We start from the raw sequence: 15671 nt of genomic DNA, 5'->3' as shown, positions 1-15671 counted from the left end.
GGGGGGGAAGGCAAGCAAATAGTATTTCTGAGTTCTTCCACACTGTAAAATAATTGATTTCTAGTAGAGTCCCATTGTGACTTGTACTTCTGCTTTGATGAAAAAAAGGTAGAGTGAGACAACAAGGCTTACTGATAACACTTTCCTCAAAGCTATATTGTTGTAAGGTAATTGAGAAGTCTTGAAATCTTTCGATGATGAGCTGGGAACCACTGAGGTAACAGGAGAAGGCAGCAAGGAAAGTTCTTAAAACTAAGGAGTTATCCTCTAAGGAGGTGGCAGGACCAGCTTCCCTGTTGAAGTGCCTCTACAGCAACACATTCAGCTTGGGATACAAACAGGAAGCCACCGTATTATTAGAAAAGCATGGCATAGTTGCTGTCACTGAATCCTGGTGGGGTGATTTCCATGACTGTGGTGTGGTTATCAGTGGCTACAAACTGTTGAGAAGAGACAGGGAAGGAAGGGAGAAGGAGGCGTTTCCCCCTAGATCAATGAGAGAATTGAGTGTGAAGAGTTGTCCCTGAAGAATGGCCATGAGCAAGTCAAAAGCCTATGGGTGTGAATTAGAGACTTCGGCAACAAAGGGAGCTTAGTGGTTGGGGTCTGCTTCAGGCCACCTCATGCACCAGAGCCTGTTGAAGTCTTATACCTCCAGCTACAGAAGTTGTTGCAATCACAGGCTCTTGTCCTACTGGAGGGACTTCAATTACAGTTGATGCTGTGGATGGAAAACACTTGTAGGAGAAAAGCTAGATTATTTTTATTGATTATAATATGGAAAAAGCATAGTGATTTAATGAGGCTTAATTGTAACTGAGGCAGCAACTTAACAAGATTTGAGATGGTTGTATGCACTTGGTTATTTACTGCTTAGAGAGTAGGGTTAAAAATGCACGTACAGGAAGGCCTCTCACTGAGTCATGAGGTTCAGAGTTGACCCCCTTCCTTTCTGAACTCCTTGAACCACAGAGATAGAGGCACAGTGCAGCTGAATCCCCTCCCAGTCCCAGACTTGGTCAACGGTTTATGTTGGGCTTGTATGTGTACAAGCAATCTAAGATACAATCTTTGTGAGGCTAACAAAGCTTACAATCAATCAAAGATGTAATCTTAGTGAGGCTAAGCAATCTTAAACAATTGGTCACTTACCAAGGATCTGTATCCTTAAGGTGTCTTGATATCAAGGTGTAAGGGATCTCTGTGCAGGTGTAACCAAGAAGTGTCCTTGCTCCAGCAGAAATCCAGTCGTGCAGCCCACAGCCATGCAGGGGAGCTTGAAGGGGCTCTTCTCACTGTTGATGGGGTAGGATGTTTGACTCATAGGTTGCTTTTTAGGCATGTGCTCAATTGGTCCTCAGCTGTTGTACCAGGGGTCTGCTATCAGTTCTTTCAGTCTGTAGTTTGAGACAGAATGATGGTTGTTGATCTGTTTCAGCAAGAGTGTTATGAGTACTGCTGTTCATTTTCTTCCTGTACAGGGTCTTGTGAGCAAAGTCAGGTTGAAGAATGGAACTGAGGGACAAAGACGGGTGGTGGGGAAGTGGTGAGCAGGAGGAGCCGACTGTCACAGTGATGGAGTTCACACTCCTGAGGGATATGAGACAGACAAAATCAGGACACTACGCTTTAAGAATGCAGTTTCTTGCTCTTCAGGGAGTGAGTCAACAGAGCTCCCTGGGAATCTGTCACCAAGGACAATGGAGCAGAACATAGCTGGTGGGTCTGTAAGGAAGTTTTCCTTACAAGAGCTGCTCTTCTCTGAATGTAAGAATTCTGGAAAGGCAAGAGACCAGCACAGCTAAACTGGGACTGACTGGTCAGACTGAAGAGAATAAAGATTCTTCTCAGGTAGTGGAAGAAGGGACAGGTACCCTGGGAAGAGTGTAGGGGTCTATGGGTCCTGGTGAGATGCATCCCACAGTCCTGAGAGGATTGGCTGACATAGTCACAAAGCCATTCACAATGATATTTGAGAAGTCATGACAGTCCTGTGAAGGCCTTGGTTACTGGAAAAAAGGCAACGTCATATCCTTTTTTAAGAAGAGTAGAAAGGATGATCTGAGAACTACCAACCTGTCAGCATCACCTCAATGCTGGGGAAGGTCACGGAGCATATCCTCCTGGAAGCTATGTTAAGGCATGTGGGAATGTCTTCATCAAGGGCAGGTCCTGCCTGACCAACCTTTTGGCTTCTACAATGGTGTAAGTGTGTCAGTGGGCAAGGGAAGAGCCACTGATGACATCTATCTGGACTTCAGTAAGGCCTTTGACACTGTCCCCCGTAACGTCCTTCTCTCCAAATTGAAAAGATATGGATCAAACAGATGGATAGTTTGATGGGTGAGGAACTATTTGTGAGATCGTACCTAGAGGGTGGTGGTCAGTGGTTCAGTGTCCAGATGAAGATCAGTGACAAGTGGTATTCCTAAAAAATCAGTATTGGGACCAGTGCTCTTTAACGTCTTTGTCAGTGACATTGATGGTGAGATCAAGTGCACCCTCAGCAAATTTGCAAGTGACACCAAGCTGTGTGGTGCTGTCAACATGCCTGAGGGATGGCATGTCATCCTGAGGGACTTAGGCTGAGCAGTCAAGAAGAACCTTGTAAGGTTCAACAAAGCCAAGTGCAAAGTCTGGCACCTGGGTTGTGACAACATCCATTACCAGGACAAGCTGGGGGATGTAAGGATGGAGCACAGCCCTGCTGAAAAGGACCTGGGGTGCTGGTGGATGGCTGCTGGAATGAGGCAGCACTGTGCCCTCGCAGCCCAGAAAGCCAACCGGATCCTGGGAACATCCAAAGCAGCACAGCCAGCAGGGCGAGGAGGGGATCTGCCCTTCTGCTCTGTGCTGTGAGACCTCACCTGGAGCGCTGCGTCCAGATGGGGAGTGCTCAGCACAGGAGAGACACGGAGCTGCTGGAGCGCATCCAGAGGAGGAAAATGATCTGAGGGATGGAACACCTCCCTGCGAGGACAGGCTGAGAGCTGGGCTGTGCAGCACGGAGAAGGGAAGGCTGTGGGGAGAGCTGAGAGCGGCCTGTCAGTATCTAAAGGAGAACTGCAGGAAAGAAGGGGACAGACTCCTTAGCATGGTCTGTGATGAAAGAACGAGGGGAAATTGTCTCCAACTAAAAGGGGAAATTTAGATTGGGTATAAGCAGGAGTTCTGCTTGCATACATAAGACAAATATAGCTGTAATATGGAATTTCATGTAACCTGCATGCTTTATGTGAACAGTAGTGCTTTCTCTCTTTTCAATTTCCATGTGAGTTGACTCCTTTATTTAAATTTCATAGTTTTAATTCTTTACTCATTGTGGTTCATGAAGCAGTTTGACGTAATATAATTGAATGCAATGGAAAGACATCTGTGCTTAACCTTACTAGCCATCAGCAGTCATAATTCATAATGACTATAAATGCCTTCATAATGAAAGATAATCAGTATGAAAATGTCATTCAATTTAATTAATTATGGATATTTTGATGGTAATGAGCTAATCATTATGAGCTTTCAGGTTTTACATCACCAACTCATCATGCTTTGGAAAAAAATGAAGTAGCAGCCAGCAAACTTATCATGAAACTGAAAGATGCATCTGAAGCTCTTTTAAACTTCTTCAGGCCAGTGAGTAAGTGCCACTTCATCACTGCAGCACTATTTCTTTCCTCTTCTTCCACCTCACTTTTAGTACTGCTTTTCACTCCTTAACTATTGGCACTCAGTGTATTTAAAATCCTCAGTCTGATACTGTAAAATTCACTAGTTCTCATCAGAAATATATGGTTAAATGTGCTGTTTGAACCATCACAAATTTGCTTCAATTGCATTACTTCTGTCTTATGAAACTATCCATCATCAATGAGCTGACCCAGAAACGCTGGACAATTTGATGTAGAATTCACCTTCCCATACTTTCTTGCATCTGTTTTGAGCTAGTTTTCTAGTCTGCTTGTGTAAGACTTTTGCTCAGTAGTAGTCACTCCCATTTCTACTAGCTAAGGAAGGATTCAGGACCATTAGATAAGACTCTTGAACTGCTGAAATTAATTGATGAGATGTGCTTTAGTTTCAGAAAACTATTGAGAAAGAAATCAAAATAAAATGTATTTGCTAATAGCAATAAGAAAGATAAAATCCATGAAATGTGGAAAGTGCACAGCACGTACAAAACTGGCAAGCCTGATTCTAGAATTGTTTCATTGACAAATACGAGGCCAACATCACTCATCACTTAATACATAACTGCTTAGTAATAACAGTGAAGGTTTGATGATTTTCTGCCTAGCCCTTAATAAACACCGAGGTCTTGTGAGGTGCCTGACCTCACATTTAGTATAACTGAATTTGACTACAAATAATGAATGTGATAAAGGTGAAACTGACAATGCAGCCTATCTTGGGAGCGGGAGAACCAAATGATGTTTTGCAGCTTCTGTGAAAGTTTCACGTGAAGGATACTAAGTTTTATAGGAATTAATGTCAGATATCTGCAGTTTATAAGCCATTTATATGTAACAACGCTTCCCAGGGAAGATCTTATAATTATCCATATCTATTTTTAAATAGCAAATTTTAAATTTTACATGTTGTGTTCATTTACTGATTGGATATCTTAGGTTTTGCTCATATCAGCTGCTTGTAGAATCATGCAATTAGTGCTGAATGGAGAGATGGTTAGTTGCAATACACTGTATAATCAACCCTTCAAAAAAACTAAGATATTTTAATGTTTCTATTTGTTTGATTTTTTTTTTTTCTTAGAAACAGTGCAATCGGGAAACTTGTCTTTCACCTTTAGAAACATGAATAAAAATGTTTTTTAATTCAGTTTTTTAAATGTTTCTTACTGAAAGAAAGCCAATTATTTAAGATCTCGTATGACATGATTGTAGTTTTTCTCTTGACTTTAAAGTAAAGACTGATGAATTTTTGTGGAAGAATTCTATATGAAAGTCAATGAACACTGCTTTTAAACAGACTTCTTCAAAACATGTTAGAAGCATGAAAATAACAACCTCTCTTTATCTAGGTGTTGCTTCTAGAACAGGAATCTTACATTTTACTACTTTCTTTTAAAGCTTGCCGATACAAAGGAAAGCAGTCTTTAGTCCCTTGTCATGTAGGAGGGAGCATTAATGCAACAGAGTGTTTGGAGAATAGATGTTGTCCTTCCAAAGGCAGCCATGAACTGAAATGTTATATCCCATTTAAAGACAGTAAGTATTCTGTAAATTTTTGCTTTGTAGTCAAGTACTTTTCCTGGTAAGACAATGTGATTTTTCATTTCTGTTCTCTCCTTGGATTTTTCGGGTCACTATTCTCTTTGAAGCAAGCTTAAGTGGGCATTTATTTCTGCATAGAAATACAGAAAACAGTTCATTTTCTGGGTACCTTGTAAACCTCAGCACAAAGAACATATGATGAAATACAAATAAAAGTAGCTACGTCAGCTAGTACAAAGAACAGAGGGAAGGCTTTCTTTGTGGAAATGGAAGCGTGGTGAGTTTAATACAAAGAAGGGAATCTGTAAAAGTGCTATGAAGAAGTTGAAGAAATTGGGTGTACTTGTTGAGAAGGAGGTTAAATGGTTATTAAATAGTCATAGAAATGGGTGGTTATTGAAGGGTGGTTATTAAGACAAGGAAGCCAAACTGTTTGGTAGGACCAGATGATATGACAGGAAATTGCAACTCATAGATGCTTGAGAAATTCAGCTTGGATATTAGAAAACAAAACTTCATTAGAACAGTAGTGAACCTCTTGAACAAGTGTCAAGGAGTTATCTTTAGATCTGTCTGTGTCTGTGACGGGGACAGCAGGCCCACTGGCCCAAAAAGGGATGGGGTGTCAACAGTTTACAGGCTGGTTCTGTGAGTAATGGGGCAGAGGACCCACAGACCCCCCAGGAAGAGGGGGGAGGGTAGGCAGATGGGAGATGGCCCTAAAAACAGAACAGCAGCAACGATCTGAGGAGAAAAGTTAATTTACTGTGTATGATATCAGAATGCAAGGTAGCACAATATAATACAATATATAACTAGAATTGAGGCTATTAACTGAAATGGATTGAGAGAGAGTGTCCAAAACTGAAGGCCTCACTGTGAATTGAAGGCAAAGCAGCTGGGAAGCACACCCACACACTGCCAGGCAGTGAGAAAGAGAGTCTCATGACTTGCCAGGAGCTTTATCTTTCTTTCTGAACGCAAAGTCCTCTGGGACACGTAGTTCTTCTCTACAGGTATTCAGAAAATCAGCAGTCCACAGAAGTGGGGCGTTAACTTTTCAGCTCCTCATACTTGATGTGATGTTATGATGTGAAATACCAATAACAAAAATCATAAAACCATAACAAGAAGTCATGAGAAAAGAGATGGCATCACCCTTATTGAGAGTTTTATGACATGGCCACGCAAAGACACAGGTTACTTCACCTAATGACGATAGTGATATTGCTTCAGGATGTGCAGAAATCCCTTACAATGAAAATTTTTGATAACTGTCTTATCAAATTCTACCTTTAACATAACAAACGTAATGTTTTACCTTTATTATTTTCTTTAAACATAGACTTGGAGTGGACGATATTTTTTTCCTCTTATAAGAGAATTCAGAGATCTTGTTTTATATCCCATTGTTGCACAGCACTGTACGGTAAATGCAGCTTCACTAAAAGGGTTGAAGCAAATCTTAATTTTTATCATATTTTTCCCCGTTTGTATAGCATTTAGAAAGCGTTGTTGCTTTTCGTTGTGAATTTCCTTCAACAAACTGAAAGATGTACAAAGTTGAAGGCTCTTCTTAGACTCTGTCAGTGAGTTTGGAGCAGATCCATCAAGATCCTGTAATCCCATCACTCCCTGCTCAAGTGGGGTCAGCTAGAGGAGCTGGTTTCCTAGGACTCTGTCTAGTCCAGTCTTGAATATATGTCCGAGGATAGAGACAGCGCAACCCCTCTGGGCAAGCCATTCCAGTAGCATTAGAATGCAGTTACCTGTTAAGAACAATGTCAAATATCAGAATGGTATTTGAAGACTTGTCATAGACTTGAATAGAAACAGAGCCAAATATTATCTTGATTTTTCATAGTATTTCCTTTTGTGTTGTATTTTTATTCACTGACAGTTTAGCAGGAAGACTTCTCAGACAGAGACAATCTTACCAAATAAGTTAGTATGTTTAATGGCTTAGGTATTCTTGATAGAAGTCATCACATGTTGATTTCAGAGATTATATCAGTTTTCTGGAGCTGACTCTTATGAAACCTGAGAAAATACTTGTGAGCTAACAAGAATTAACTTTTTTGCTTGATGTACTTGCTCAAAAGCAAGCAGGGGTCAGAACCAAACCTGGAATATTTTCCTGTAGTTGAGCAACACCATGTTCCAGTGCTATGGCAGCCATAAATATTATGCTACTTTTGATAGAAAAAAAAGCTGCTGTTGAATGCAAGGCCACCAGGCTCTGTTAGGAGCATAATGCAGAAATCAAGTGTCTTAAGAATATTATTCCCTAGTTGTGCTTCCTTAACACACATAGAAAACACATGACTGTAGTGAGAAGAAAAGCTATACAGTGAAAACTCTAGATGTTTTGCTCATGTTTAGGACATATACTTAACATATTAAAATTAGATATACTTATTAAACCGTGACTGCTTGATTCCTTTAATGGTTTGGAAGTAAATTTCAAAAATGGACTATTTTATCAAATTATTTGTAGCTAGCTACTTGAACATTCTAGGATATACAACATAGGTCCAAAGGAAACATCAGCAGTTACTGCCTGGGGGCACATGCTGTTTGCCTTGTAGCAATTGTTGACAGAAGAAGCACTTAACAGACATCAGACTCGTGACACTTGCATTTATGTTTTATGGTGCCAGGCTGCACACTTGAATAGTTCTCATCCGGGAGTTTTGTCTTTAAGCTTTATTTTATTCCTACTGAAGTTATAGAAGATGCTGCAAAAGTTTTGAACTGAAGTAGATAAATAGCATTATTTTCATGATTTTGTTCCCATTTTTAGGAAGCTCTATAGGACTGTATATACATCTATGTAAGACTCGTTTTTATCAAGGACTAACATTTTTCACACGTTGAGATTACTCAAGTAATTATTTCTGAAACTAACCAAATGTTTGGGAGTGTTTGAAATCCAGTGGTCAAATTTGACTTGATCTTTCTAATCTGCATGCTTTTTTAGGATTTGCCCTTTTCCTGTCGTGTTGATGATTGAAATACAGGCATGTCTGTCTTTGAGGCTAATCTCTGTCATCTGTACCTCAACATATATCCTGGACTTGTTTGTAACTAATACAAACTTCCACTGGTTCTACAGATTTGCAACTGACATTTCGACTGTTTCTGCTTGGGGCGGTAGGATTTTTAATTTTGGGTTGTCTACCATTATTTTGCTGTGCCTGCTTCCAGAGGAGGTAAGAATTAGTACACAAACAACTAGTTTTACAATATACTGCTACTGAATGTCAAGGATATGGACAGCTGACACACTTAAAGCCAGTGAGCAGAAAAAAGACTGGAGGAAAATAAGCTGAAAAAGTCATATGACATCATGAAAAATAAATCCTTCTATTTTGGAGCTACATAGTCAATTTGACTTGAGAGAAAAAATAAAATAAAATAGTGTGTTAATGCTCCAGCAACCATTCTAAAGACTTAGTTATAAAGAATTGGTCTTAGTCCTACTTCCCTTAACTGTGAAACTGCATGTAGATCATATGGATCACTGGCTGCAGGTTAGCAGAAAAGTCTTCATATAAAGGCCTGAATGGAATTTGAACATTTGAGTTCAGGTCTGTGGGAACTGGATCCTGTCGTGGGCAGGTTTGCTGGTATATGGAAGACCAGACTTTTGTTCCCTCACTTCTCCCATTTTCCTCCCATTTTCCTCCCATTTTCTTCCCATTACCACCATCATCTCCTTTCCACACCTGCTTCCTACCACAGGCCAGACCTGCCTTCATATCATATCCATATATGTTAAAACAGCTTTGTTCATCTCCTCTTAAGCAAGAAGGGAAAATCAACAACTGCCAATTGGAAGCGAAAAAGGTAGTGAAGGAGCAAACAAATCTTTAGGGCATGATGCTGCATACAGACCATCCTGTTCTATCCAAAATAAGATTGTAGGACACAGTGATCTCAGTGCATGGGAAACCAAGAACATCCAGTTTAAAAAAAAAAAAAAAAAAAAAGAAAAGGAAAAAAAAAAAAGGAAGGTTTGAGGGAAGTTTGTCTCAGTTCATAAGTTTAAAATAAACAAATGTGAATTTTTTTTTTTTGCCACTTGCTTTTTCTCTAAGCCATGGGAAAACTGGAGATAAAATTGTTTTCTTACCGTTACCTTCAAATTATTTCTACAATGTCTACATGACATTGCTTATGAGAACTAATCAACTGCTACACAGGAAATGGCATGTGCAAGTGGGAATTAATAATCTGAAAGATAATACAGAAGAAATGAATGAGCAAAGGCAAGTTGAAAGGATCAAGAAGTAGAAATGAGTTTCTGTAAGGCATAAACATAGAATTATGTAGTAAGATGGAAAAACATGATGGAAGAACAAAGTAGTAGGCCTTAGGAGAGTAGAAGAGAAGGAGAAGGAGCATACTTCAGAAAGGAAATAAATTGAATGCTGCTAATGTATAACAATTTTTTTTGTTGTTGTTTTGGGTCTTTTTTTGGCTCTTTTTAGTGGGTTTTTCCCATTGAATGTATAGAACATATTACAGCCCATGTGTTCTTTGCAAGCAGTTTAGTGTTTGATGTTGCAAAGAGTTTTGCCATGAGTATGCATTCTTATGATAATTGGGAAAATGTAAGCTCCACAGTATTGTAATGGTTAAACTGAGACGGAGCATATTGATGTAGTTGTGCTGTTTTTCTGAGGTGGTGGTTGATATAGCATGGTTAATACTAAAGCTTAGTTAATGTAACATAATTGTCTTTCTCTGTGTAGATTTTTTTCTAAAGTTTTTAATTTTTCCTTTATTAAGATATTACTAGACTGTGAGATTATATACATGCATGTACACACACATAGACTTTAGAAATGTGACTGTTTAGCAGATGGCTATTTGCTATGGTGTGCCACATTTAGACAAAACCTGCTGTGAAAATCTCCACATTACATCTTATTCTATGCTCAACAGCTGATGCTGAGCATACAGATAGCTACACTGAGTCATCAGTGACATGGAAAACAGGAGGCAAAGCATTAACATGAAATTATCATATATTTTCTGGAAAATGAATTAATATGTATTCATTTTGAGATAATTCACATTAATGTTTAAATGATCTATTTTGTGTTTTTTTCATAGCCAATGGAACTAGAATTGCTGTTCTGCTATGACTTGTTTATCGTTGGTTTTTACGTTTTTTCATGTAGTGATTAACCAGATGCTAAATGGTGTGATGCTGAAAATTAAAACATTTCAGTTCTAAGAAAAAAGCAATCCTATAATATATTAACTTTGATCAGATTTTACTAGTTTTAGAAACTGTTGCTAGAGGATATGTCTTCAAAACACGTTCCTTTAAAAAGTCTGAAACATTCTATTTAGTTGGAAATCCTTGTTCTCATTAACAGTGCTGTATGGTCAGTGTTGAAAGGCTCCCATGCAGAATACAAAAGGACATGCACAGAAATAAAATGTTGTTCTCTAGATTGACCAAAAAAAATAAGAGAGCTTTCTCTGATGAAATTTGGGATAATTGATTAATTCCATTATGCTTCTTGTAGAGCAAATGCTAAGGTGTCCCATAGGAACCTGCATTTATTTATTTTAAGAAAAAGAGAGACTCCAAACTTGAGCAGCTTTCTGTGGAAGTTTTTACAGGCATTTGTGCTGTGTAAGGTGGCTGTTTCCCTACAGATGCTCAGGTCAAAATATGACCAGGCTGAGAGAATTTGTATGTAGGAGCATGGAATTCCTGTAAAATTTATTAAGGAAGCTGCTAGTTTTCAGAGTTTGAGTTATAGCAGTCTGTTATGTTGCTCAGGTTAGTCTCAGTGCTCCTCCACAGCACGAGTAAGTTCCAAAATCAGCAAAGCTGGATTACCACGTCTAACTGGTGACCTGTGTGTTTTGCCTTCTTCGTAGGATATTTTTTAGGCAGGAAGCAATATCTAAATGACTTGATGCTGCCTGCTCCCTCGCAGTTGCTTGTGTGTGATATCAGCACAATGTCTCTTTTCTTGAGATGTTCTCTGATGATTTTGTAATCCCCATACCTGTCTTATCCTATTTTCTTTCTCTCATTTTTTTGTCTTTTTTCACTAACAGCCACAAGCCATGATGGGCAGAGTAAGACTCTAAAGAATAGGAGAACAGAGGTGCACTTACTGATGCCATATTTGAACAACGTTGTGTAGATTTTAAATAAAAATTAGTGAAATCTCAGTTTTCTTTCGAATTTTTAGTGCAGTTGTGGGAAGCAGGCCTTCAATTTCAGTTGATCTATTACTGGGAATTTTCTCGTAATGACTGCAATTTGATGAATCAGCTGGTCAACTGAAATTCATGAAGAAAAGGTAAGAGATGAGAACTTATCCAAGTGCTTTGTCAGTCTGTGTTTTGTTGATGAAATGTTGTGGCCCCTGAAATCGGTAGTATCTTTGACTTCTCTGGAGCTAGGCTTTTGCAGCTAAAACCTAAGTGATCTGGTCTTAATTCCTTCTGTTGTTTGAATTTGTTGCAGTCAGTGTGTCAATCCTTTACGAAGAGCAAACAAAAAAATAGAACAAATTGTGCAGAACAGGAGAGCAAGTAGTGAAGAAATGCGTAGCTTGTTATCAAATTGACTTAAAGACTTTGAGGATCATAAAAATGAGAGAGAGGTAAATTAAATTTAAAACATTCTTTTGTTCTTTCACTTTAGCATTAACTTACTGTTGATTTTATATAGAGTACTAGACATGCAATATTAAATTCCTGTTGGCTTCCCAGTCCAGTAGATTTTGTCACAAAAGCACTTTTTGTCACAAGCCACCCTCAGTTTCTGCTGTGGGACAAATAATGAATCTGCCGGAATTTGATTCCTGTCCTGGGATGCTAAATGAGAGCAGAGCAAGCCCTGCTGAGGCTCTGGTGGTGCTGCCCGGAGCTGTGGGTCTCCATCTCTGCGGGTGCCCAAGGCCAGGCTGGTTGCGCCCTGGGCAGCCAACACATGGTGGGTCTGGGGGACTGTGAGGTCCTTTCCAACTCAAATCATTCAGTGATTCAATGAATATGGCAGTCCTAGGCCCAAATCGTCTGCCATTTTTGTGTCCCTTATCCCATGTGTAAATTGGGTAACGTATACCAAATTTGCGAAGATGTCCCTTAATCAAGTTTTATAATGACATGTAGGTTTTTTCTTTTTTTCTTGTCTTTTGGTGTAGAGGACCATCCATGTAATATTGATGAACTCCAGCAGGAGGAAGACACCAGGATTGTGCACTAACCATGAGTATGCTCTAGAAAATGGGATGATTTGTTTTAGTATCAAAATAATACACTGTTGTCAACCCTTGATAATGCTATTGATTTTGCATTAGAAATTGTTCATTTCTGTTTCTTTATACTCATTCCATATCTCCTTCATGGGAGAAAAAAAAAAAAGTAATGCTGAAAGGGAAAATCTGCTCATTCCAGCTCCTCCATGCTAAAACCACTCTAGGTACAAGTAAAGCATCTTCACAGTTCAGAGAGAGGTCAGCCTTAGAGTACTATCTGGATTAAGAAGTGATAGAAGAGATGTTTGACGTTCATTAAATTGGTGCTGAGTGACAAGCGTACTGTTTTCAGGGAGCGGACACCACTGTAGCACAGCAGTGTTATTCTTACTGAGACCACAATTCTTTTCCTAAATCCTCTGCAGCCAGGTAATGTATTGTTGGGCAGTTCCTTTAAAGACACGTCTTAGGCAAAGAACTTCAGGAAACTAGTAGCATTTCTGCTGCTGCTGTTTCTGTTTGTGGAATATCACTGCACCATAGAACTTGCTTGGATCTTGAGGAGACCTGTCTCCCAAGGCAGGTGATGCCAAAATGTAATTTCTTGCAGTTTCCCTGAAGAGTAACACAAAATAAGAAATGAACATGTAATGGATTTGAACAGCAGAGTACAGAGTAAAAATAGGCACTTAAAAAAAAAAAAGTCAGTAGAAATCAATTTCCCAATAGTTAAAGCAACCAGTGGCCGTTTTTCCTCGTGTCTGTGAAATACATGTAGTAGAATTTTCAAGAATAGTGGTTAATGAATCTTTACTCTTAACCTGAAAAATAAAGACAATAGCCTTTATCAGAATAGTGATACATTGAAATTGTGTACTCGTGGGATTACCCAGTTCATACATTCTTCTTAGTTTTCCTAATTCTAAAAAAGACATCTCTTAAAGCCCAAGAGTAATAGAGTTGAAGTACACATATGGGCAGTCTCATGAAATTGACAGAACATATAGACATCACAAAAAATTAGCATATGCAGAAGTTTTAAAACTTGATATGGCAACCATTGCCATTAGCACTATATTAGAGATGGTTGGGATATAATTTTGTAAGAAAAAGAACTGCAATATTTTTGATGTTGAGCAGCAGAATGATGGAGACTGAATAGTGTTCAGTTTGCCTTCCGAATCTGTTTGTTTACTGCTTCTTGATGTTATTTTTATGAGTTCTGAAATATGTCTGCAAACATTTTGACAAAGATAGAAACAATTTCCTGCTTCTTGGATTTAGGGGCACTGTTGCAACTGAAATGTGCATGCAACAAACACATACATCCTCTTGGGTGAAGGTAATTATGAGAGAGAGCTGTGTTCCAGATTAAGTTTGACTTGGTACTTCGTGATTTTTATTTGAAGGGTGATAAATTCCTTTGTTTACATGACACTGACAGCACAAATGTTTTTGATGTCTCACAACATTCTGACAAATGGACACGTACTGATAAAACAACTGTATTTAACTGAAAGCATTCAGTGCATCTGCAGTAAATGTATCCTGCAGAATAAAATGAACATAAACAAAATATACATACTATAAGAGTAGGATATGAGATGGAAAAGACTCAGCAATGCTTATATTCCCTGTTGGAGTGGAACATAAGAGCACCGAATTGGAATTGGATCCTGTCCCTTTCATATCTGGCAGTTCCATTATAAGGATGTTCTTAAAAGCTGAGAAGGCTTTTTGTTGGAGGAGGCAAAAACTTTGATTTTTAGATTGTAATTTCTATACCAGTTTGAGAATTAATTGAATTGAATTGGCAGCTGTTCAGCATGGGTATTGCAGAATTAACTGCTATTTCTGCCTAAAATGGTGTGTGTGTGTGTGTGTGTGTGTGTGTGTGTGTGTGTGTGTGTGGACACAACAAACAACAGTATATATTGCTTTAAATAAATCAACAGCAAGAGGAGGGCTAGGGAGAATCTCCATCTCTTGCTGGATGCCAAGGGCAACTTAGTGACCAAGGATCAGGATAAGACTGAGGTGCTTAATGCCTTCTTTGCCTCAGCCTTTAGCAGTAAGACTAGGTACTCTCTGGACATACAGCCCCTTGTGCTGGTAGATAGGGATGGGAAACAGAATAGGCCTTGCATGATCCATGATGAGATGGTTGTGGACCTGCTTTGAAAGCTGGATGCTCACAAGTCCATGGGGCCGGATGGATTGCACCCTAGAGCACTGAGGGAGTTGGTGGATGTGGTTGTGGTTAGGAAGAGTGGCTGGAAAGCTGCCTGATGGAAAGGGATCTTGGTGTACTGATGGACAGTCGGCTGAATGTGAGCCAGCAGTGTGCCCAGGTGGCTAAGAAGGCCAATGGCATCCTGGCTTGGATCAGGAATGGAGTGGTGAGCAGGACCAGGGAAGTCATCCTGCCCTATACTCGGCACTGGTGAGGCCTCACCTCCAGAACTGCGTTCAGTTTTGGGCACCTCAGTACAGAAAGGACATGAAGTGCTGGAGCAGGGCCAAAGAAGGGCAGCAAGGCTGATGAAGGGCTTGGAGAATACGGCCTACAAGGAGAGACTGAAGGAACTGGGGCTGTTCAGTCTGGGAAAAGGAGGCTGAGGGGAGACCTTGCTGCTCTCTGCCAATATCTGAAAGGTGCTTACAGCAAGAGCAGGGTTGGTCTCTTCTCACTGGTGACAGGATGAGAGGAAATGGCCTCAAGCTGTGCCAGGGTAAATTTAGGTTGGATATTAGGGAACACTTCTTTACAGAAAGGGTTGTTAAGCATTGGAATGGGCTGCCCAGGGAGGTGGTTGAGTCACCATCCCTGGATGTGTTTAAAAACTGTTTGGATGTGGTGCTCAGGGACATGATTTAGTGGAGGGTTGTTAGAATTAGGGAAGGATGCTTAGGTTGTGGCTGGACTTGATGATCTTTAAGATCTTCTCCAACCTGAGCAATTCTATGATTTCACATTCTGCAAGAATCGTAAAGTCACAGAATATGATTCTATAGAATAATATAGAATAACAGAATATAGAATCATAGAATTCTGTTAGAATCATAGAATCTGTTCTATGGAATAATATATACATAATAGAGAATTGTAGAATCGCTCAGGTTCCAAAAGACCTTAAATATTGAGTCCAACCACAACCTAACCATACTACCTTAACTCTAACAACCTCTGCTAAATCCTGTT

At 39.5% G+C, this 15671-nt stretch overlaps 1 protein-coding gene across 3 annotated transcripts; it reads left to right on the top strand.

Annotated features, from left to right (window-relative positions):
* Positions 1-3018: 3018 nt before the first annotated feature.
* FMR1NB (FMR1 neighbor) lies at positions 3019-14763 on the top strand. Of its 3 annotated transcripts, XR_004160675.1 has the most exons (6): positions 3019-3637; positions 5088-5225; positions 8347-8443; positions 11456-11566; positions 11734-11872; positions 12416-14763. XR_004160675.1 is itself a non-coding variant. In XM_010715491.3 (4 exons), the coding sequence occupies exons 1-4, from the start codon at positions 3586-3588 to the stop codon at positions 11329-11331; spliced, it is 300 nt and encodes a 99-aa protein (XP_010713793.1). In that variant the 5' UTR covers positions 3019-3585; the 3' UTR covers positions 11332-11443. The 3 variants fall into 3 exon arrangements, 1 of the variants encoding a protein (XP_010713793.1); XR_004160674.1 differs by lacking the exon at positions 11456-11566; XM_010715491.3 differs by lacking the exons at positions 11456-11566; positions 11734-11872; positions 12416-14763 and adding an exon at positions 11319-11443.
* The last annotated feature ends 908 nt before the right edge of the window (positions 14764-15671 follow it).

The sequence above is a fragment of the Meleagris gallopavo genome, chromosome 9 (assembly GCF_000146605.3).
Source record: "Meleagris gallopavo isolate NT-WF06-2002-E0010 breed Aviagen turkey brand Nicholas breeding stock chromosome 9, Turkey_5.1, whole genome shotgun sequence".
NCBI lineage: Eukaryota > Metazoa > Chordata > Aves > Galliformes > Phasianidae > Meleagris > Meleagris gallopavo.
This window is presented reverse-complemented; position numbering and strand designations above follow the sequence as displayed.

Coding starts and splice junctions, on each gene's coding strand:
- FMR1NB (XM_010715491.3), top strand. CDS start 3,586: ATGAAACTGAAAGATGCATCTGAAGCTCTTTTAAACTTCTTCAGGCCA. Junction 3,638..5,087: donor AAACTTCTTCAGGCCAGTGA/GTAAGTGCCACT, acceptor TTTCTTTTAAAG/CTTGCCGATACAAAGGAAAG. Junction 5,226..8,346: donor TTATATCCCATTTAAAGACA/GTAAGTATTCTG, acceptor CTGGTTCTACAG/ATTTGCAACTGACATTTCGA.